This window comes from Schistocerca serialis, chromosome 3, assembly GCF_023864345.2.
Source record: "Schistocerca serialis cubense isolate TAMUIC-IGC-003099 chromosome 3, iqSchSeri2.2, whole genome shotgun sequence".
In the NCBI taxonomy this organism is placed as follows: Eukaryota; Metazoa; Arthropoda; class Insecta; order Orthoptera; family Acrididae; genus Schistocerca; species Schistocerca serialis.
In genome coordinates this window covers 684,995,782-685,021,343 of record NC_064640.1, presented here as the reverse complement: position 1 = coordinate 685,021,343, position 25,562 = coordinate 684,995,782, and the positions used below count along the sequence as shown (strand labels likewise).

The window sequence follows — 25,562 nt, the reverse complement described above, 5'->3', positions numbered from 1 at the left end:
TATTGTGGCATTTTACATTACAAAGATAATTTCTTAATATATCAGACTATGAATATGATTTAAATGTGTATTAATAACAGAGGTATAAGTAGTTTGTACTGCATTAATGCAGCATGAGTAAAAATATTTTAATGAAAAATCGTTTAAAATAATATAGCTGTCTTTAACTATGGGAGTATTATATTGGTCTAAACGATAGAAGATCTCTCGGAGATTATTTGGGGCTGAGATGTTGGACGGCTCTGTTCGTTTATTTACAAACATCAGAAAATGTGTTTTTTATGTATATGACTCTCAATCTCCTGCAGAAGATTCATTGTGCCTCTCTTATTTGTAATGTGAAGATGTACAGCATATTTTCAGTATTGTCTACTGTATGATTATTTTCCTGAAGATGGGTGGCGAAGTCTGATTTGCTTAAGTGATACAGTCATACGGGATCCTGATGTTCCTTTAACTTCATTTTAAAAGTTCTACCTGTTTGGACAATGGAGAATTTGAGACAGTTATTACAGTTTAGTTTATAGGTTCTTGATCCTATTCCCTGTTGAAGTTTATAAATGGTGAAAACGCTGATTCTGAAATTTTTCTTTTTGAATAGGTTGGAAAATTTGTAGGAAAGTTGGCCCATATATGGCATGGCTGCATACTGTGTCGATTTTTTCCCTTCATACCTGCTCTGTATCTTTTTGTTGAAGAGATTTACTGTTTTTAATTCTTGCTTTTATTTTTGGGGTGTGCTTACCTGTTATTGAAGCATCATATACAGTGATGATTCAAAGCACGATAGTCAATCACTTAATAGCTTGTTTGTCCGTCTTTAGAACGAAATTCATCATCGAATTTGCGCATGAGGAATCCGACAATTTCTTGGTAGGTTTATGGAGGTATATGGCATTAGCGGCCTACGCACTGATCATGTAATTTTCGAAAATACCGAGTCGCTGATTTACGTATGCCATGATGGCACCGTATAGCGATCCAGCTGGGTTCCACAGAACTTACGTCAGGCGAATATGGTCACCAAGACATCAACGAGAGTTCACTATAATGCTCCTCACACCATTGTAGCATGGTTGCGGCTCCCAGATACGGGCAGTTATACTGATGAAAGAGAACATCGCCGTCGGGGAAGACATCAGTCATGAAGAGATAATGGTGGTTCACATCTGTTACCGTGTTTTCGATTACTACCACAGGTCCATGCAAGTACAGGAGAATTCCTCCTATAGTATAATATTGCTCCCACCAGTTTGTGTCCGTGGCGCGCTGTACGTTTCGAGCCACCGTTCACCTCGATGACGGCGCTCGTGGAGACGACCATCGAATGTGATTCACCCGAAGAGCTGTCACTTTTCCATTGATCGGCAATTGAATCCCGACGTCACGTGCCCACTGCAATCATAACTGACGATGTCGTTGGGTCAACGGAGCTTCGTGTTCAACAATGGGCGATGAACGATGTGCTCAGAAACACTTGTGCCTACACCCGCATTGTGCTCTTTCGGCAGAGATGCCACAGATCACCATCTACCTTACTTTACAGAGCAGACATTCTGTGATGGGTAGTGGATGATCGACCATTTAGCGCCTAGTGGTAGTTTCAGTGTCCTTCTACCTCTTTCCATGGATGTTCACGACAACAGCACGTGACCGTTCGTTGAGGTTCGCCATTTTCGTGATCTCGTTGACGTGCTCTGCGTAATAATAATCTGCCCTTGGTCTGAGTCGCTTTTCTCAGTGGAATTTCTAATTTTCAGCCCATATCTTCGCTAGGGTGATTCCTCGACCGTGTTGGCTCCGCTTACATACTTTTGTTACCTCGTCACGTGCCTGCAAAGTCACCGGGCGGCTTCCAACGTCGCTGCTGGCAGTGGTCAGTATGTTTTGGCTGATCAGTGTACATTAGTATAAGCTACTGATTTAATTATGCTGATTGGGACTGAGCGGAATTTTACGGATATGAAAAAGCATTGACCTGATGTTAACCATGTTGTGCTGGATCGGGTGGCAGAATATTTTACTGACGGCAACATCTATGGTTGTTGGCTTACGAAATATCTCAAAGGTGTGTTTGTTATTTATGCTGGATACTTTGAGGTCTAGGAAGTTAATGCTATTGACTGTCTCGTATTCAAAAGTGAATTTGAGGTTGTTGTGTGATTTGCTCAGATCTTCGTGTTACTCATGTGATGCTGGGGCATGCTTTGTAAATGTTTAGCATATGTGCTGTCACTGAAAATAAGATAGTGAGGTGTAAAGTGTTTTACAGTGAAATGAACAACACTCAGTAGTCTACGTCCACAAATATGTTGTTTTCAAAACTCATAATAAAACCATATGGTGATTTCATCTTACAGAATAATACACTACGTAAGTTTTCACCACATTCGACGTTTTACTAAATTTAAAACCTTTTTAAAAGTGTTTTGATGAAGGTCAAAAGAACTAATCTCTAGTAAATAGTTACGAAAAAGGATTGTATATTTCTTAATGCAGCAAAATAATAACTAATGAAAAACATGGTTCCAGCAAGGAAACAAGGAAGCCTGTAGCAATCACCTGAAGATTGATTGCTAAGAAACCCGAAACCGCTCATGGTTTGATTCAAGTAAACCTTTTGAAACCACATTTGTCGCTGGCTTCTGCTTCAGTTGTAAACGTTTCTTTAAAAAAAAAAAAATAATAAAAAGCTGCTAGACTGATTCTACACGGTCCGAGATAGCCTATCGAAAATAGATCCGTCTGCAGACGCCGCCCGCCACGTAGGCGTCAGAAACAGCGCATACAACCTGACCATGCGGTGGTACGTAAGAAAACTAAGAAAAAAGTTTGCAATGGTCCCCTGATGTCTGATTCATCTGTGGACTCCGCAGTGGAAATTTGGGAATTTGTGGTAAGTTCTATGGAACCAAACTGCTAAGGTCAACGGTCCCTAGGCTTACACACTACTTAACCTAACTGAAACTAACTTACGCTAAGGACAACACACACATGCATGCCCAAGGGAGGACTCGAACCTCCGACGGGGCAGAGCTGCGTTAACCGTGGCAAGGCGCCCCTGACAGCACGGCTGCCCCACGCGGGCCTCGCAGTGGACCTTGACTCTCAGCTGTCTATCTAATTCCGCTCGGTAGATTCCGTACGTCCCTGTATAGCTGTGATCAATGACCCAAGACTACTCGTTCCTTTCCTTAAATGTTAATCGTGTGGGGTCAGAACTACGATTGGCTTCGCTGTGTCAGTTCATTTATGATGTGTGTGTGTGAAATCTTATGGGACTTAAGCTTACACACTACTTAACCTAAATTATCCTAAGGACAAACACACACATCCATGCCCGAGGGGGGACTCGAACTCCGCCCGGACCAGCGGCACATCATTTATGATGATTCATGTGCGGACATAGTATTCCTACAGGAGGTGTTATTTAGCCTTTCTCGTCACCTGGTTTCCGTGTGATCTTTAATGTAGCACCCGAACTTCTGCGGGACCGCCTTATTCTTTTGCGAAGGCATTCCTATTGCTGAGGTGGAAATGTTGGATTCTGGAAGGGGAATAGGTTGTCAACCTTTAAATGTTACCTTGGTTCTTCTATATGCCCCTTCTGGCACTTGGAGCATAGTGGACTGTTCGCGTTTTTATGAAGACTGCATTTTTTATTTGTTGCGTGAGAGGACCTCGAGATATTCTGTTGGGTGGTGATTTTAACTGTGTGTTAGGTCGTAGAGTCAATCTCCAGATTTTAATTTCTGTCGTGAATTAAATGAATTGGTCTGCTCCTTATGCCTGAAAGACGTCCGGATATATAAATACCCGAAGTTAGTTAAATATACCGACTTTACTGCGACTTCCAGTAGCAGGTTAGATAGGTTTTACTTATCAGACGGCCTGTTCCATTGTATTCTTAACGTTGAAGTCATCTCAGCTTCCTTTACGGATCAATGTGCTGTGGCTTTGACCCTCAATCTAGAACGGCAACCAGTCAGAATGTTTCGCACTCCGTGGATGTTAAACGTAGCTTACCTAGCTAACCCCTCTCTACACGACTTTATGCGAGCCGTGTGGAAACGTACTCTACCGTCCACTGGGAAGTACTCATCCATCCTCGACTGGTGGACTTAGCTGGCAAAACCGAGGATCAGGCAAACTTTGATACTTTTATGTGCTGCCAAAGCACGAGACTTTCGGAGAACATACGAATGTTACTATTCTATCCTGCGTGAAACTTATGCTGCTGCGGATCACGCACTCTGAAAATTATGGAAGTTAGGCGTGTAAAGGCAAAATGGTTGACCTTGAAAAGACTACAAATGAAATGGTTGAAAATTCGATCAAAGCCACATACATTAGTAATGGAAGAACTGACTTTATTATTTGCTTCGGCATCAGACCAGTCGCCGACGAGCTTGTATTTATTGTAGCACGACAAATAATGGTCATATCGTGTCGGAGCAAGCTGATAGAGTGCGCGTCTTACACATCTACGACGTCGATGAGTCCAGTGAGATCTTTTATGACACATTAGTGAGCATCTTGGAAACGGCAGTTACACCTGAACATAATGAAACGCTCTTAGCTGCTTTCCAACCTGAGGGAGTTTACTATCTTATTTTGGGATCGCCTTCTACAAAGTCTCCGGGTCTGGATGGATTTCCCAAGAAATTTTAGGTGCGCTTTTGGTCGCTGTAGGGTGCCACCTTTACGTCCCTTTTGAATGAAGTGTTACAGGGTACAGTAGTGCCGACCTCGTTCAAAGTGGGGAAAATTGTTTTAATCAAGAAATTCTCTAGACCGGCTTCCCCTGATAGCTTTCGCCCAATTAGTTTGCTAAACCTTGTTTATAATACTGTGGCGAGGGTAATTAATAGTAGGATGTCGGCTCTGATGGAGACGGTTGTTGCAAAGGGTCGTACCATTCTTACCCCTATAGTCAAGTACCGTGATGTGGTTTCTGTTGCTGCTGTAACGTCAGTTCAAATGGCTCTGAGCATTATGGGACTTAACATCTGTGGTCATCAGTCCCCTAGAACTTAGAACTACTTAAACCTAACTAACCTAAGGACATGACACACATCCATGCCCGAGGCAGGATTCGAACCTGTGACCATAACGGTCGCGCGGTTCCAGGCTGAACCGCCTAGAACCGCTCGGCCACTGCGGCCGGCTTAACCTCAGTTCCTTGTGCCCTTGCTTTGCTAGGCTTTGATAAGGCATTTGATCGTGTTAATCACGACTTCTTGCTTCGGATTCTGGAGGCAGTTGGTGTTACTGTTGACACATGGCGAGTAAACTCAGATCTGTTCACGAATATGTCAGGATCGGGGATCGTTAATGGCCAACTGACGTCCCGATAAATAGCTGTCGGGGACTGCCTCACGGAAGCCCGCTGTTAGTGACTTTGTTTGTGGTGTCTCTGTAGGCTCTACTTCAGATGCTATTATCCCAGCTGAAAGGCTGGACGCTTTCAATAGGGGCCAAAGCTGTTCGTGAATACGCGGATGACGTGACAGTTCTACTCCGCACTTCTGAGGAGATACTTCGACTGAAGGCTGTAATCGATGATTATTGTCGAAGTTCAGGTGCACTACTTAATGAAGGTAAATGCAGACATCTTACTTTGCGAGGTTTTGATGATGCGGTTGTTCCATGTGCTACTGCAGTGGATCAGCATACGTCTCTCTGTATCATCATTGATCGTCGTCCACTCAAAATGACGACTGTCAACTGGAAGACTGTTACGGAAAAAATTCTAGGGAGCGATACTAGAACCTGAAACGCGTTCTCTTACTCTACTCCAGAAAGTTCAAATACTGGATACATATGTCTTATGCGAAACTTATTACGTGGCCCAAATTTAAACGCTTCCCTCGACGATGAAAATACAGCATTGTGTGGTTGTTTATTATTGAAAAGACATCTTTCGCTTACGGTATGAGGTGGTCACGAAGCCTCGTTCCCTTGGGGGGCTGGGCCTCGTTGATACACGGAAGGAAACGCAGATGCTATATGTGCGTCGTACTGTTCTGGCGATGACTCAAGAGACTCACACATTCAAGTTTCGTTTATTTCTCTGTGTCCGCCCTGCTAGTCTAGAACCCCCTACAGATGTTGGTCGCATAAATTGTAAGATAAAACACATTCGTGACTTTTATCTTGCGATGAGATATTTAGGGGCTGACGTTTCGTGGAGGCCCGTCATCTCCATGAAATTTCTACAGAATCGTTGGAAAGCAGTCCCTTACCCGAACCTCGTTGAATGAGAATCGTCGCAAACAACCTGGAAGACAGTTTGGTGCAATATTAATCTTCCGATTTTGCCGATGCGCGTAGCGTCCTCTTGGTATAAGGTAGTAAAGAACTTGATTCCAACGAATAAGCGACTTGGTTTACCTACTCGTTTTGTTTTTGTGTTTTGACCCAGCATCGCTTCAGTTCTATTGTAAAATGTTTATAGATGAAGTATATATACACATTAGCGTATACATTCCTTGCAATCAGATTGGAATTTTTCTTAGTTTGCTGTTTCAAATATAATCTGATCTCGTTGTCCTTCTGCTTTCTTTCTCGTTTTTTTTTGTCTTTTGTCCTTTTACTTATTTGCTATCATAATTAATTTTTTCTCCTATTTGCAGCTTATATTGCATTATGATTTGACTATGGGCCATTGAAGTTGGTATAGGCGACCGCTTGCGTAAAGCGGGAAATACGGGCTCGAGTACCGGTCGGGAATAAATTTACATTGTTGTCATTTTCTTATACAACTGATGGTTGTTCGTATTCGCAGCTGCGAATACATTTTCATGTAAATAATTCTGTTTTGCTCAAGGTAGCCGCTTTCAAACAGTAGTTTTAAAAGTTACTGTCTAGGGTAGCAAAAGTTCAAATGGCTCTGAGCACTATGGGACTTAACATCTATGGTCATCAGTCTCCTAGAACTTAGAATTACTTAAACCTAACTAACCTAAGGACACCACACACATCCATGCCCGAAGCAGGATTCGAACCTGCGACCGTAGCAGTTGCGCGGTTCCGGACTGAGCGCCTAGAAGCGCTAGACCACCGCGGCCGGCAGTAGCAATAGTCAGTGGCTACAGGAAGAAAGTTGTGACATTACGAGCTGCCATCTATTGTCGAAGAAATCTGTAGGGGTTTCTTTTGACAGTGTCAGGGACGGGGACAACAGCGGCGGGCAGCTGACAAGGGAACCTCCCCATCGCACCCCCCTCAGATTTAGTTATAAGTTGGCACAGTGGATAGGCCTTGAAAAACTGAATATAGATCAATCGAGAAAACAGGAAGAAGTTGGGTGGAACTATGAAAAAATAAGCAAAATATACAAACTGAATAGCCCATGCGCAAGATAGGCAACATCAAGGATAGTGTGAACTCAGGAGCGCCGTGGTCCCGGGGGTAGCGTGAGCAGCTGCGGAACAAAAGGTCCTTGGTTCAAGTCTTCCGTAGAGTGAAAAGTTTACTTTTTTATTTTTGCAAAGTTATGATCTGTCCGTTCGTTCATTGACGTCTCTGTTCACTGTAATAAGTTTGGTGTCTGTGTTTTGCGACCGCACCGCAAAACCGTGCGATTAGTAGACGAAAGGACGTGCCTCTCCAATGGGAACCGAAAACATTTGATCGCAAGGTCTTAGGTCAACCGATTCCTCCACAGGAAAACATCTGATATATTCTATACGACACTGGTGACGGCATGTGCGTCACATGACAGGAATATGTTGTCGACCCACCTAACTTATACACTTCTCGAATGGGTAAAAAGATTCTTCTACCTTGCCCGATTTAAGTTTTCTTGTGGATGTGATAATCACTCCCAAAAAAAGTGATGAAAACTTAAGAGTTTGTCATGTAAACCGAAAATAAAAAATTAAAATTTTCACTCGAGGGAAGGCTTGAACCAAGAACCTCTCGTTCCGCAGCTACTCACGCTAACCACGGGACCACAGCGCTCCTCAACTCACACTTTCCTTGATACTGCTTATCTTACAAATGGACTACTCAGTTTGTATATTTTGCTTATTTTTTCATAGTTCCACACAACTTCTTCCTGTTTTCTCAATTGATCTGTGTTCAGTTTTTCAAGGCCTATCCACTGTGCCAACTTATAACTAAATCTGAGTGGGGTGCGATGGGGAGGTTCCCTTGTGAGTAGACGAACAAGCGAGCAGATACAAGCAACAACTTGCCCGTGGAGATAATTCCCATCCCATGAACGGGAAACTGACCAAGTGAAATTAAAATTTCTCAACCACTTTAAATTTGAAGCTCGAAATGTCAGCTATCACCACAAACAGTAAAATTTTAATTATTTGTACCTCTACGAAAAATTAGTACTGATTTAATTTCATAAAGATACTGAAAATATACCAATACTATTACCCTTCCCTGGTTACACTTAACATGAAAGAAGCGTGATATACACAAATCCTTTCTGTACTATCTCTTGTGATGAATGTTTACAGTTTAAGTTAACACGTAGGGCCTAGCCTATCGATTATTCAAATGGATACTAATAAAATCAAGATTAATTATGAATGGTAAATGCTGTATGTAATCTGAAATCACCAACAAATAGAGGGACGAAGGACACCACCTTTCAAATGGTCGTTTTAGTTTAATAAATTTATTTAACGTACTTCTGTTGTGATATGAGATGAATCTGTGAGCCACATTTACATTTTGAAGAATATTAAAAGTTACGTTGCATTTTTGGTGTGTGAAGTGGTCGCAAAATGACCATCGATAAGAGCGGTTGTTTTAATATAATGTGTACGTACTTAAATAACATTAATTTAAAATGATATTAGTCATAAAACATGGATTTATTTGTATGTAGTGTCCCAGCGAAAATATAAGGACGAAAGTCCGTGTGCTCGTGGCTTTTTGGACACTTCCGACGCCGTCGTTCCCGGGTGATCACTGATTTCGTTAATTTAGAGAAGCAACACTTTGGAGGTAGACTGTCGGTGGCAAGATGGCCGCATAATTAACACTTTCAACTCATACACAGAAAAAAATACGCTACTTAAAGCGATTTCAAGTGACCTCGGGCTGATACTTAATTTCATACGCCTGTACGTGAATTAAAATATTCTGAAGGCAGTCCTAGTGATTGATTCTGAACGTGTGTGTTAACTTTAACTTTATACCTGTTCAAGTAGCTGCATCCTTGAACGTGAACGATATTGCTGCAGTTGGGGTTATTTGAGTCGCTTGACGGACTCAGTTGTTTATTTCGTAGCTATTATGTAAAATGATGATGATATTCCATTATATTAGGTTGTGCAGATGTAACACTACCGGATTTCGAATATTTTGCACACATTTCAATAGATTAATGGTTTGAAAAGGGAAGCTACTGCCACGTGTCACGTTTTTACTGCACTGCACTGCATTATTATTTGATTATTAACTATTTTAAGTCCTCACTAGCTGTGAATCCACCATTCACTGATTACTCATCGATTACAATAAACATTTATTTGAATCAAATATTGTGTTGGTTAACATTATGAAACATTTTTAATGTTAGAGGATTAAATCTTTCACTTTATTATTATTAAATATTCGCTTATATGTGTATACTGGCTAGACCAAATGGCCATTAATTAAATACAGAAGGAATAATTTTTTTCTCTCTGCAGTGGAATGTTCGTTGGTATGAAACTTCATGACAGATTAAAACTGTGTGCCAGATCGAGACTCGAACCCTGGACCATTGTTTTCCGCGAGCAAGTGGTTACCAACTAAGTTACTCAAGCACAATTCACGACCTTCCCTCACAACAGTATTTCCACCAGCACTTTGTTTTCTCCTTAGAAACTTCACTTGTGGTCGAAAGGCAAAGGTTTACGATTCTAGTTCCGATGAGGCACACAATTTTAATCTGCCAGGAAGTTTCACACCCATAAAGACATTACAGTAAGCTTGTGCGCCACTGCGCCGGACGTTGTGGCCGTGTGGTTCTAGGTGCTTCAGTCTGGAACCGCGTGACCGCTACGTTCGCAGGTCCGAGTCCTGCCTCGGGCATGGATGTGTGTGATGTCCTTAGGTTAGTTAGGTTTAATCTGTTCTAAGTTCTAGGCGACTGACGACATCAGAGGTTAAGTCTCATAGCGCTCAGAGCCATTTGAACCTATTTTTTTGCGCCACTGCCCACCGAACCTATTACACACCGAGGTGAGCAAGCAGGCACAATCAGTGTATAGGCTAGCTGTGTTTGACTAGAAGTCTTATGACAGCAAATGCTCCATAAGCTTCAAACGTGACCACTGAAACAAGATACAGCTACTCGCGGATGCGAGTTTGCCCTACCGTGGGCAGGACGAACACTGATGAAAAAGAAGAGACAGTCCCTGCACATTTATTCTCTGGAGCAGTATTATTCTATGATAGCTACAGCAAAACAACATTCCATGTAATCGAAGCGACCATTTAATCGCGTTCTAAAAGATATTGGGCCATGGATTCAGTAAGTTTTCTAATCTGTTGGTAGAACGGAAACATCATTAAGTGTTTTACGATATAGGATGCAGTTTTGTTCACAAGATGCAAACTTTTCAGTGATTCATGCAGTTTTTAAGAGTTTGAGCAGCGGCTGGTGGTGTTTTGTGGCAGGTACAACGTGGTGTTCCTGTGCGTGACATACCTGCTGCCGGTGACATCAATGGCTGTTTGCTACGGGCTGATGGGCCGGCAGCTGTGGGGCGACCGCGCCATTGGCGAGAACACCGAGCGTCAACAGGAGGCCATCCGCTCCAAGAGGAAGGTACTGCATATTTTGCTATATCTCCCACGGGGAGGTGCTTGATAAAAAATAGTAAGATACAGGTAAACCAGAACAAGTGTTTATTACGATCACAGTAGAGAGATTTAATAACTAAGTAAAACACTTATCAATAAAAATAGCACAACTTCTCAGACACTGCCAGATATCCCCTGGAACTTAGTGAATGGACATAGTGAGACGTGGAGACTATGCTACCGATAAACGCTAAGACGGAGATTAAGCGTTCGGCGTAATTGGCCGACAGGTGCGTATCAGGATATCACTGGAAAAGTCATAGGTTCAGCTGCGGTGTCTTCCGAACGGCTCTGATTGATGGACTGCTAAGAGCCGGAGCATGAATTGGCCCAAAGCTCCGGTGGAGCGAACTCCCGACGTGTTGGCTTGAGCCGCCCTATATAGCCGGGGCGCGGAGGAATTTGAGCCGATCCAGTTCTGCACACGTGACACGGCGGAGGAAATGGGCCCCTGGCACGGAGGACCTCTGGTGGCGCTTGTCCTACCCTCTGTCGACTTATTGTGATCCATGCAGTCCTGGGGAGGCAACGCCTTGTAAGTATGGAAACACGTGATGCTTTAGTGTTTGAAGGGTTGCCGAACCCTTGATGCGAACTGCGGCTAAGTGACATTTAATGGGGCCGTCACTAACCTAATAGTAATCCAGGTTCCCTTACATAGAACGAATACGCTGTTTCTTGCTATTTGTTCAAAGAATCACCTTTCGTATAATACAAATTACAACTGACGTCCGACATAATTGTACACTAGGAGACATAGTCGGATGACAGTAAAACTTCGTACATGTGAACACCATTAGCGGACGTGTAAATGATTTACTAGCAGTTATCTCTAACAAGTAGAAAGGCCAACAAAATGCATTGGTGTGTTCGTGTTGTTACGACGCCTGATAGAGCACAGAAGAGGCATGAACTGCATCAGAAGTTGAGCGATCACTGAAGGACACACAGATGCCACGTATTCGTGTGAGACAGCTGGAAGTATGAATGACGTTGCACTGTGCTTGACGGTGGATCGTTGTTCTGCACTACCCCATATGACCAGCGACGACGAGTACAGTAGCGACCTGGCAAAGTTCCCATTCTTCCAAATTTTTGCAGAGGAATAGTGGTATTGTTCTTGATGTCATGGTGTGGGGAGCCATCGGATATGACTTCAGGTCACGGATTGTAGTGATTGAAGGAACTCTCATGGTGCAACGGCATCTTACGAACATCCTACGTCCTCGTGTGTTACCTCTCATGCGACAATATCGTGACGCCATTTTTCAGCGGGACAATGGTAGTCTATACCTGGCACCTGTCTCTGTGAATGGTCTACGTAATGTTGAGGTACCCAGTGAGTAACAAGATCCGTAGATCTGTCTACCGTAGAACATGTGTGAGATTAGTACAGACGTCAACTCCGTCCCAGGACTACTATCCAGGCTATCAATGAGCAATTATAACAATTATGGGGTAGTTTGCACCAGGAGAGGATACAACGGCTTTATGATGCCCTTCAGAACAGAATCAGTATATTCATCAGGCTGGACGGGGTGCAGAGTCGTAGTGATAAAAGAGCTCATACTGTCAAGTTCTCTGCAAATTTTACTAGATATTTTAATCACTAAAATAACATCACATACCATTTCAACGTATTTCGTTTTCCTCTTCCTCTCGAGGGTGCTCCACTTTCTTTGTGCGGTTTTGTATATCTGATCAAAGTATATTTCCGAATGTACCCGCATCTGCACCTACATCAGTACCTTGCAAACCGCTGTGAAGAGCATGGCAGAGAGTACTTTCCATTTACTAGTTATTATTGCTTGGCGTATGGGTCTTGAGGAGAATGATTGCGTAAGTGGAACTGTGCCCACTGTAGTTTGTCTGAGCTTTTTCGGCGTTCGGAATTCCTATGGGAATGATGGATAGAGGGCTGTAATATTTTCTTGTCTTCATTAACTGAAGCTGTTTCTCTATACGTTTTTAGTAAGCTATTTCGATGTATAAGAACGTAGGCTTTCGCCGTCGGTGTCATAGTGATTAAAATCCTTCTGGGTATTATGCCGCGTCATTGCTAAAAACTAACAACAATTATAAACTAAAACCGACGTTTCGGCCGAATTGCAACTTACTTCCTCAAGGCCCTGAGGAAGGCCGTTGCAATTCGGCCGAAACGTCGGTTTTAGTTTATTATTGTTGTTAGTTTTTAGCAATGACGCGGCAAAATACCCAGAAGAATTTTAATCACTATTTCGATGTAGTTTGGTTACACATTCAAGAGCCTGTCAGATCAGTTTCTTCAGCATCTCTGTAACGCTCTCACATGGGTCAAACAAACCTATGATCATTAGCGCTGACCTCATTGCAATTCGTTCAGTATTCCACGTTAATCTCATTTGATACGGGTTCCACACACTTGAGCAAAACTATACGATGCGTGGTTGAACGGTTTCGTAGGCAATCTCCTTTGCAGACTGCATTCCCCCGGCGTTCTACCAATGAACAAAATTTCCACCTGATATCCCTACGACTGGGCGTGTGTTGTCGTTCAGTTCCATTTCTCTACAAATTATTAGACCAAGGTATTTGTAAGAGTTGACCAATTTCAGTTATGACTCGTGGAAATTGTAGGCGTAGTAAGCCAGGTTTTTTAACTTTTGAGGTGAACAATTTTATATTTCTTGAACATTTTACAAGTTATCACCCTGTTCACCATCTTGAAATGTTACCAAAAGCTGACTATATATGTATGCAGCTTTTCAGACAGTACATAGTTACAGATACCCCACAGTCTGCAAGAAAGTCTGACATTACTATTAATGTTGTCTGTTAGTTCAATAACATACAACATGAAGAGGTAACGTCGCTACACATTTCCCTGTGGCACAACCGAAGTTAATTCTACATCTGTCGATGACTCTCCATACAGGATCAAAAGCTGCCTCCACCCAACGAGTAAATCGCCTATACAGTAACGCATTTCGCTTGATACCTCATTTCAGTGTACATTTAACAGTAAGCGTAGGTGTGGTTTTTAATCGAATGATGTTAGGAAGTCAAGAAATACTAAATGCCTGTCACGTGAGAGAAGTAAGAAATGGGGTTTTCCATCAACGACGTTCATGAAATTCATGATCGTTGGTATGGAGGAGGTTTTTCTGTACGAGATACCTTTCTCTCCCCCCAGTCCAAAAAGTTTAGAGACTGACTTAATAAAAAATAGAGGATGATGAATTAAATGCTTCATGTATTCTGCATAGTCTCCTCCCATTTGAGTGCAACGCACAAAATGTACATACAACCATGTGAGACTGTCAGGAAAATGCTTATTCGGGAAGTTGTTCAACTCGCCCGCCGCATTAGCTTGAATGCCAGTTATGTCGTCAAACCAATGGCCATTAGTGTATCTACACTTTATCGTTTTGTGGCAAGTACGTATTGATAACACCATGTCTTGTCATCAGTGATGATTATTTCCAGAAAATAATTGTCGGCGTTTAGCATTTCAATCAAGTCGCTATGGAAAATTTTTGCACGCACTTTTCTTTGTTCAAAACATTGTAGAGAATGTCTTGAACGCTTGATTTTGAGATGTTGCTCCTTTGCGATTTGTGACACAACGAAGTTGTCACGCTACGGCCGCACGTCACCTATTGTCTGCAGTAGTTATTTAAAACTGTCACCGTAGTGACTGTGCTGACGCCGTTTCTATGCCAGGAATAATATATCGGAACGTTTTGGACGGATTTTCTATACCCGAACAACACCTATTTCAGTGTATCTCTCAGCTGGAATAGAATGTGCACTATTTTGAAACTTACTGCCTCCTTACAACCGTGTATCGGACAGGAACCCTTCTCTTTCAAGTGAAATGCTCTCGCCGACTGAGCTACCTACGCATAATTTATAACCCGCTGTTGCAGGTTCCCTGCTTCCAGTACATCTGTTCTGCATCCTAAACTATATAGAAGCTCTCCTGCACAAACTTCTGGACTGGTGTCCGTGGAAGAAAGAATGACGCGGAATAATGGGTTACCCATAGCATGGGCGTCGTTTCCAGAGTGAATCTTTCACTGCTCATCGTAGAGTGCGCAGTTTTGTGTCTTCTTGTCGGGTTGTAATTGTGCGCCAGAGAGCGTTATAATTCCTGCCCCAAGTACTACACCACCAGAGTATGCAGATGGCCTTCTGTACAGCTAGAAAAGTAGGAGAGACATTGTGTCAGAACCGGAACTGTGAGGGCAGAATATTGTTGCACTAACCGAGACGTAGTCTCCACCGCAACTACATACATCAAAAAAAGTCTTGCTTCACCCCAGTTCCCAGAACTCCTGAAGATAGACGTTGACTGTGAATAGTGTATCATAGACACAGCCCCTTTGACTGTTTAGAGATGTCACTAAACCCACTCAAAGATGTAAACAACCATGCATGAGCAGCACCTATTAGACGCAGGGGGTCCGACCGACGATCAGTTCCAGTCCTTCCACCAGGAAGGAGGTACACGGCTCGTGTTGTCTGTAGTTCAACCATGCCTAGATGGTCAATACCGCAGTTCGATCGCGCCCGCATTGTTATTTTGTGCCACGAAGGGCTCTCAAAAAGGGAAGTGTTCAGGTGTCTCGGAGTGAACCAAAGAGATGTTGTTCGGACATGGATGAGATACAGGGAGACAGGAACTGTCGATGACATGCCTCGCTCAGGCCCCCCAAGGGCTACTACTGCAGTGGATGACCGCTACCTACGGATTATGGCTCGGAGGAACCCTGACAGCAATGCAATTTTTTTTTATTCTAACCCATGAATTTTCCATTTTTTCTTCTTTCGGGCAACCAGCTAGCATTCTCACGTGATTAATAACGACAATAGAAAGAGGTTACTTTTACTAAAAAATTACAATTCACTATTTGTTATTAACATTTCAGTTTGGTAATAAATTAAAAATAGAATTCTGTGTGTAGCGAGAATAGCACATGTGACCTCGTGATTTGATGATTAGAACGCTATGTATTTTTTAAATTTTCTTCCAGACCACAAATAAATAGCCAACTGAAGGAAAGCAAAACAGTTTCTGCCCGGGACCAAAAAGAAGAAACACATCAATCTTATGTTGCACAACTAGCTCCTTATGGTAAGAAAACAAAAACCTCATATTGTACTATAATGAGTAACAGTAATAAACAGGTCTCCCTGCGTAATAAACCAAAAGGCCGCACACTCGTGACTATATACTAATAGTTACAAGGTGATTCCCTTCCCATGCAGACGAGGTCTGGGTGCGTCGTATCGAAGAATAATGCCGTGTGTCCCTGTCACTGTTCCTGTGGTGAGAACCAGACATTCACTAAGAAGTTACCTTCTCATGCTCGGCACACACTAGCTGCGGGGACACTCCAAGAACACACTGCTCAAGAATTTGGAATAGAACCACCGACAGCCCGGGTGGAGCTGAAGATGGGTAATGTGTTTCAGTAGAAGAGTCAAATATCAAGAATGCTCACGACATTGTCGTGGAGGAGATAAGATATCGACATGCTTTCGATCCATGTAACGGCATTAGTCTTAGTGAGAGGGTAAATGTCTCTTCCGAAAATAAAAGGGTCTGTGGCTCCATTGCCTGTCTGACTGTTAGAAGAAGAAGGTCAAGCATTTTTCTTATCAACTGCCAAACCTTCGCCGAAGATAGGAATTCCTTACTGCCGGCTAAGCAGAGAGTCGCGCGTTGCCACGTTATACTTTGTGATTGATCACCAGATACCAGATCGTACTGGCGTTCGAACAGAGAAAAGGGGGTGGCTTAACGTCAGACCTCTGACCAAACAATCGAAGGTGGACGTTACATCACATTCCGGTTATATCCTCACGTCATTAGACAGTAAATATCACTCGCCGGAGGGGCCTTGATGCGTGGGAGATCGGCGTGAATGTAACTGTGGTCAACGAAAAATGTCTTAGTGTAGAAGAGCGACTTGTATATATGCGCCACTGCAGTGGGCGACTGTGGGAGTCTGTAATTCGATCAGAATGCATGTGGAGCTGTGCTGATGTTGTGCCCACAGCTTCATCATCGTAATGTTATAGAGGACCGTCACTCGTACTTAGACACTGAAGAGACTTACGCCGCAGTCGCTGGTAGGTACAGTGAATGTATCGTATCGAGTTTTTTAGTATAAGACACTCGGTAACGCTGTCATCAGCCTGTATGCCATTATCTTCGGCATCGGTGAAATGGTAACCAAGCGGGTCATTCTCGCCACCAAGTGAACGTAGATATAAGCAAAGCAACCCTTTGACTCATGCCGAACGTCCGGAGTAGATTGCCTCCGACCGTCGTGCATATTCCTTGAAGAAGTTGGGTATAGTTAATTGCCGCCGTCCTCCTGATGTCACGTGTAAAGACAGTCACCAAACATTTTAGTGTATCTTGTAATCGGAATGTACCCACACTTCCTTCCAGGAGACTGCTGTGTTACCATTTCTCCTGACTTCGTTAAATTCATACGGCTGCCCGCTGCAGCTCCGTATCTGGCCGTCGATACCAGCATTCATTGCACCTCGTCATCCAATCGCACCGGATGAACCATGTCGCCCGTGTACGTTGGGAAGATGAAAGCATGACCTCACAACGCAGTTCTCGTCAGCCGGCATCGGAGCCCATGTAACAGTGGCCTGAGGGCGATGGCGTACAGAACCACTATTGCGGCATCCCTGCCGTACCGATCTGGAGATGGAAATTGAATCTACCATGTGTCCATTGATCGTCACGTGTGACGTAGCACCTCAGAGTAGACGAATGACAACGTAGATGAAGGCCAGGGAGAAAGCCATGCGTCGCAACACCGCTCCAAAATGATCGTGATTCACCCTATCAACGGTGTTCTTGAAGTTCAGTGACACTAAAGCTCTGCTCAGGAGACAAGCCTCTGCCAGGGCAATGTCGTCCCTATGATCTCCGAGCGCCGTATGTATATTACAGTTATTACCCAGTTTCAAGGAAACAATTTGGGGCACGACACACCGAATGCGAGAGGTTATAACACGGGTAAAGAGTTTGAAGACACTGTTACGCATAGTGAAAGAGCTATAATGTTTAAGGCCTCTGCCGCCCGACGGATTGAGGATCGGGGGAAGGAGGCCTTCGACAAATTTAGGTGGTAGGGAGACGCCGGAGGTCATTAGTTCCTGATACATTCTTACCCAGTGAGAAGCAATAAGGTCTTTGAATGCACGGTAGAACTCTATCGAGAAACCATCAGGACACGATGATTTGTTAGCAGCCCGTTCAAGAACAGCATTTTCAATGTCATCGGTCGTGGTCTAGTCTGTTAACGTAGCCGCAGCCCCTCTGTCGAGAACACCAGTCAGCGAATGGAGAACGTCGTCCGTCGATGAGACGTCAAAATCCTCTGCTTCTTACAACCGCCGGTGGTGTTCCAAAATAGCATCTGCAAACATCCTTCTGGGCCATCAGGCGTCGGCCGTCCGGCATGTCGACGGCATGTACCAACTTTATCCGGCACCACTGTTTTTCACGGATGATACTGTACATGGATGGTGGATCGTCTCCGATTCAGTCCTGACAACGCGCACGTACGTGTGTGCCCTCTAGACGGCCTCAGGTGAGCATGACGATCTTCGCCTTTATCCGCCGTAATTCCACCTGACGTGCAACAGACGGCGTTTGGGCGGGGATCTCCCATAACAGTATGAAATAGTACTCCGCTGTTTGGCGGTACAGCGCATTGTTTTGCGTCCATATTTCATCATTGTGCGTAAGAAGGCGGGCTTGGCGCATTCGAGCCACCTACATGTGGACGGATATGACGGTAGGCGACTTTATATTCCCTCCATTTCTGTGTTATCAAATGCCAGAACTCTGGTTCCGTGAGGAGTGAAACATCCAGTTGTCATAAGCCTCGTACACACCATAACTTCTGCCGGGGTAAGGACAGAGTGCAGACATAAGCAGAATGATTCCAGAACGCCGTCGGCCATAGCTCCACATGAAGCGTAGCTGCCGTAGGTCCTGGGGCGATGTAGACACAGTCAAAGAGGGCTCACCGAGTGGCTGCTGACATAAGTGAATAGTTACCAGTCGCCGTGTATGCGTCGCCCAGCATCTGTGTGGTGCAGTTCATTTACCAACTGGTTCGGTTCTGCGCATGTGTTGAAGTGTGGCATTTGGCTCTTCGGGGATAAGACGCAGCTGAAGTCGCGCCGAGTGACACTGTCGTCGTAACGTCCCCAAATAAAGGCGCTACCCCTTTCATTTAAAACTGGGCCCTTTCTCTTCGTTTATCACTACCAGAGGGAGCATATAAGTTGATTATCCTGACGCCCCAAAAGTGATGGCAAGGATCAAAACTGATGGGAGGTAGATCACGTTGTTCAGCTCAACACCTTCCTTCAGGAGTGTGGCTGTCTTGCATCCCTTAACCATACATGTCGTACCTATTGATAGCTGAGAGCACATCAAGGCAAGTTCCTGCAGGAGGGCAACGTAGAGGTCAGCCGCACTCAACATGTCATGGAACATCTGAAGCTTGACCCATGTGCTTATTGTGTTCAGATTAATAGTGCCTGTCTGACAAAATTGCTTCCGAATGGTGATATCGCAAGCACTCACGCAGGCAGGAAGTGATACGCTATTCCAGAATGGTTCCTCCATCAGCACTACCTCCCCCCTCCCCTCCCCCCTCCCCAAAAAGTCATACATCAGTCAGAATTCGAGGAGCATCGTGGCTTCAGCTGCCACAGTCTCCACATGGCTTGTGGCAGTCTGTCCATAGCGGTCAGTGTTTCATCTGTTGTGGGATCATGGTTGGTTTCTGCTGCTTTCCCACATCTAAATGCATTTATCTCTGTTTGTGAGTCGCCATTGTGGCCCCACCAGGGGGCGGAGTGGAAGTTCTATGACTTCTTTGTCCTGCAGGTAAAGATCGCTGCTGTTGGGTTCATCTTCTTTCTGAGATAGTATCCCACAGGAATCCGTAAGAGCCTGCTGGCGTTCCTTTCTCCGTTTAGGAGACCTTTGTTAACACACGTGGCTGTCAGTGTCCGAACGCCTGAAGGTCCTGACTGTCGGGGACGAAAGCTTCAGTTGGCACAACCACGGAGGCGACTTCCATTCCCAAGGCCTGTGTCATCTTATCGTCTTTCGGTGAAGGTGTAGCTGGAAGGGGTTCAGCCTACGTCTTCGTTTCTTCCATGTCGTTCTGCTGCTGCTCCAGAGGCGACAATGGTCCTGGAAAACACATCACCGCAGTCGATGAGTGGTAGTCGACTTGAAGAGCTTAGACGTTCGTCAGTGGGGGGCAGATAGGGTAGTCATCGCGTGCTGCTCCCCTGATTGTAATTAGGTAATTCGATGCTGCAGCTAGCTGCAACTTCGGTTGACCGTCACAGATAATGATGGCACGACAGCTACCGACGGGTCATGTTTCGAAGGCTTAATATGGATCTGTATCACCCAGTCCAGAACGGGGTACGTTATAAGGTGCACTCATTTTTCAGCCATATGGATAATCACTTTTCCTTAGGTGCTCAGCGCAGTAACTACTAGTGTCGTAGGAACCTCATATGGTAATTCTAAGATCCCAATAGTCCTCTGACCGAACCCGTTATGTTCCACTTGCACATTAACTATATGTCCGTCCATATGTCGAAATTTAAGACCATCTCGCGTCGCAAAAAGTACAGCGTAGTAAGCCGTGTCACTGATCGTGTTCACGTACACCACAATTCTTACTACTGAAAGATGAATGCCGACACGATCATTATAATCTCGTAGCAATTGTTTTATTTCCAATGCCATCAGTGTTACATACTCGTTCGGGAAACAGGACTTCAGTGCCGCTTTGCGGTATGAATAGCCCATTGTTCTTCTTTCTTCGCTTAGTGCACGGATATGGTTGAGGCACTTAACAACACCGCGTGCACAATACCGCGGCAGGGTCGTAGACAGGGCGTCCTAGCCGTTTCCCTGCCAGAGGCAGATGCCGCCTAGCCGGACCCAAATTTCCATATGTCATATTACGTAATTCTCGCACAGCGGAGGGACGTTTTAATTGAAAGTCGCTGCCTGGTATCGACAGATAAATGTGATATTGTGTAAACTGAAGATGGAGAGGGGAAAAAGAGGAGGCACTGATGGTATCAGCCGCACTGGGTCTTCATGCGGAATCAGTGGCGACGAGTGATCGAGACCCGAGCCCAGGAATTCCTGCTTATTAAGCAGTTGTGTTAACTACTACGCCATCCTGGCACAGTGATTATCGCAGATGGACGGAATATCAGAGCGCGCTCCCCGGCCGGCTCACACTCCCACTCCTCTGTAACTCTGTGAGTCGAGCTGTATGACGTAGGCGCGTGATGCGGGTTGCCTATGTGCGACGGCTTCAGCTTTGCTTGCAGCTGGGGGCGACAGCAGGCTGAAATGGGATGTGGCGGTAGTGATAAGGTTGTTCTGTGGTCGCCCGAGGCTGTACATAGCGTATGATATGAGTGCGCGCTGCAGTCTGGATCGGGATACTATACAGGCAACTACATTGAACGACTTACGAGATACTCGTTATAGTAGGAGTAGGCGTTCATGCGCCACTGTTTATAAATGAACTGACAATATAAAAAAAGTAACTGTAAGCCTTATGTGTCGCAGAATGTTTTTGTAGGTAGAGTCTTGAACTTTAAGTTTACGAGGAATGATGCAGCTTCACATGGCTGTGGTTGGATTATTGTGGCTATTGTTCGTTGTGGTTCCATGGAAAGTATCGGTGGTCTCGAGAGTTTTGTTGGACGTGATGTAATTACTTCGGACATGTCCGAAAGCAAAGACACCACGCATTCATGTAATTATTCGCCTCGATGGCTGATGAACCCTCAACCTTCATTTCGGATGTATAATATCGTTAGGCCCCAGCGGGAATCGAAAGTTAGCGAGCACGGAGGACGTGGACGGGGACTGTCGATAGGTAGCGGTATGTGGAAGCGTGAATCGGCATTGGAGCTTTCCGAGGTAGCCCATACATTTGCGATAATTAATGTGCCCGGATGGAGCAGTGATTGATACGACTGTCAAATAAGAAGGAGATCAGGGGGTTGAGTCCTGGTCCGGCACACATTTTCGATTCTCAGGGCTGATTCCGTATAAAAGTTCCGATTCAGCTGATATCATCAATTCCTTCCTTTTCCTTTTACCCACTCCCCCTTCCCCCCAACCACCTTCACTTTACATATTATGTATGACAGATGTGAATATTGCGTGGTGCCTGTCCTTTCGGACATGTTCGAAAGAACAGACATCACGCATTCATGTAACAAATACGATGCAATCTTACTTTGTACACGTGTGCTTGTCTGAAAGAACAATGCATCGCACTTCTTAACAACACAGACACAGCAATATCGCATTGTCTTAGAGCAGACACGCGGCCTAAGCCAGCGCAGTGTTTCCGTTATTACAGTACAAGCTTTCAGCGATGGTTCAGGAGAGTAGATGAATTATTTTCCTAATTAATTGATTTATATGCATCACTTTCATAATATGGTACATTCACAATTTTGCACTGTAGCAACACCCAGTTTCTAAGCCATCATGACATCGTCGTGCACAACTCTGTTTGTACTTCCCCGGTTATGTTCGAAAAATGTTATGACCAGAGATAATTGTATCTTGGAGATTCTCTACAGTCTCAAATGGTGTTCCGTACTGAAGCCTATTTCACAAAATCCAGTTTGGACAAATCAAGTGGGATCAGATCAGGTGTACCAGCTGCTCATGACCTGGAGTCTCCTACGCATCCTTCATGGAACGTCCGAAGCAGATTGGTGCGCAAAACTTTAAGACGGAAGTACCCTTCGCATGATGAACGTTGCGCTACAAAGTAACCTAGATCTATGAAACGTGGACCACACATAGAGAGAAGGGCAATGCATGTTATGCAAACGTTCTCTCATGTGGGCCACAAGATGGGTAAGGAGTTCTTGTGGTTGGGGGTTCCATTCCTCCACCGAGGACGTTGACAGCTGCTGGATAATCGTTGGTGTATGTGGACATGTTGCAGTACATCTCACCAGCGCATCCCACAGGTGCTCGATGGGATTAAAGACATGCGAACGAACAGACCAGTTCACTCACCGTATATCCTTTCGTTCCAAGAGCTCCCCCATTTCCTCATTGCCATGCAGTCGTGCGTTGCAATTAATAAAAATGAAGTTACGGCCGAATGCACTCCTGAAAAGCCGCACATGGGGAAGGATTTAAGTACAACAACGTTAAATGGTGAGTTAACGTGCTCAAAATTTTGAGGTCAGTGCGTCCGTGCAATATTATGCCTCTCCTCACCGTAACACCTGGACCACCAAACCAATCATGTTCGACACTGAGCCTTGGTCCATTATGTACCGTCATATAGCGAGAGGCGTGATGCACACTGTTTATTGACTTCAGACCGGTCAGTTCACGGAGGACAACACTGTTTGGTCATGGGATGAGGGAACACAGCGAGAGTTCGTGACACTATTGCACTGATTACACACCTGTAATAGGTCACCCAGACTTGAGAAAGAGTTCTGGGTAGCTGATGCCAGCTCGCGGAAGGACATAGCTATCCATTTGTTCCAGGAAGTGGAACGCTATGGCTAGATCAAAATGCAGACAATCGCATTTACGAGTAGCATATTAACACTGACTTTACAAAACGTCTAAACGTTGGTATTTGTTTCTTTGGTGGGGGAACTTCCGTCCCAAATAAGGTTCTTTTCGTAGCCACAATCTTGTTATCGGTATGCAATCGACACCATGAGTACCTAATATGTTCCAAAACCCACGCATATAAAAGGGATTGCCTGGTGCTCATACCTCAGGTTCTATTGGTAGTAAAAAGGTGGGGGCAAGTGTTTTGGATAGCCCTTGGGTAAGGGTCCATTTGTATACCCAATAGAGGAATCGTCTTGGTGATACTATCCTATAGTACAGGGACAAAGTATGAAACTTCACCATGCTTTGGCAAATGGAAAAAATACGTTAGCTCGTTTTGAATTTGGTGTGGACTACGGTGGACTTGATGGGAACTACGGACGCATCATTAATCCACGAACAGTTCCACCGAAAACCCAGAAAAGATGCTTTTTACTATACTTTCGCTGTCACCAGAGGACTAAAACCAAGACGAGGATACCAGGACGCCTGTGCACAATGAATGGCTGAGAGTTTTACAATTCATTCCTAAAATCTCGATACTGAACAACATTGAAAATTTTCCTGATATTGATTTTTTAATATACAGATTCAAGTTTACCCTACTTCTACACGTAAAATCCAGTATGAGGCGAAATCTATGTAATAAATAACTGCAGTAAATTTCTCACATTTTAACGATATAATCCTTAGGTATTTATATGGAAGAGACAGACCCCATTTTAAAAAATATTTATCTGTTAACAAAAAACACCCCAAAAACTTGATTTTTGGGTACCATAAACCCAGCCGCGTATTCCGAGACGGCTATGCACAGTAAACAGCAGTAATTTTTGCAGAGTATTCCAGTGGTATCTATCTTGAGAAAACTTGAAAAGTTTCTCCATATCTTTATGCGTTTCCGAGATACGGAGGTTCAAAATTACCCTACTTGTACACGTCAAACATACACCTAATTTTCGGTGTGAGATGAAAATGTAGTTTCTAAAATGACATATCACGGAGAAATATTCTATAGAGTGTCTCCGGTATCGGCTGGGAACTCCATGTTGTACTACTGAAGCACATACAAAAGTTTTTTTGCCCGTAAATTTCAGTCTGAGACGTAAAATTAGTTTTGTATTATTTCAATGTCACTTAAGCAAACTACCTAAATTTTATTGGCCAATATATCTCTTTTCATAGGAACTTGCTGCAGTAGGCAAAGAGGGGAACCAGCACAAAAGAGCAAAAAAAGAAAAATGCGAATATGTTGGTCTTTATTTAAAAGACTGACTGAAAATTGCGGTACCAGCTGCCTCATTCTGTTTTCCGCGACACCTATAAAAAATTTGCCAAATATTTTGGCGGGAGAATGTATTCGCGCTTTTGTATATTGAGACAGAAGAAGAAGTCAGTGGCAAAGAGACGGAAAGGTAATAAATACTGAAAGTAGGAGACAGTGGTGGTGTTACAGAAAGAGCGAGGAAGTCAGTGGCAATGTGAGAGAAAGAGCGGGACATAATCGCAATGGAACGTGTAACCTCCCCCTCACTTACCGGCCTTAATGACAGTGAAAAATTAAACCGCGTGTACCTAATGGAAATTTGGGAAAAGCAATCGTCACCGAAGTTAATCTGTCGGTAAAGAGGGAGGAAAGGGTTACATCTAAATGAAAGGAAAAATGCAAATGAAACTGGTGGAAATTAATTTTGAAAAGGGGTAAAGATAATAAAGAAAGTAAATGTGCGGCCGTTACGTTAACAATTAACTAGCGGTAATTAGATATTTGAGATTTGGGGGAAATCACGGTCGCCAGTCCTAAGGACAATTACTATAGTAACTGAAAAAGAAAGGTTATTACACATATAATTAACACTAGAAGCGTGGCAACTGAAGGTTGACACGTGTAGTGTGAAAACTGAAAGTTTGTCAGAAGTAATAAATTTCGCTACACTCTGACTTAATTTAGCAAAAGAATTAATAAAACCGGAAAATCGAAAGTTAATTTAGTGACTGAAGTTAATAGTGAGCTTTCTTTCTGAAGCACATCGAAATCCAGTAAAATACGGTTAGTCTAGGA

General features: G+C 43.9%; 1 protein-coding gene across 1 annotated transcript in view; it reads left to right on the top strand.

Moving 5' to 3' along the window:
• The window catches only part of LOC126471086 (tachykinin-like peptides receptor 86C), a 193,864-nt gene that overhangs the window by 97,872 nt on the left and 70,430 nt on the right, over positions 1 to 25,562 (top strand). The window contains exon 4 of the mRNA XM_050099161.1: positions 10,633 to 10,783. Within this exon, the coding sequence (XP_049955118.1) occupies positions 10,633 to 10,783 (151 nt within the window). The remainder of the gene's footprint in view (positions 1 to 10,632; positions 10,784 to 25,562) is intronic.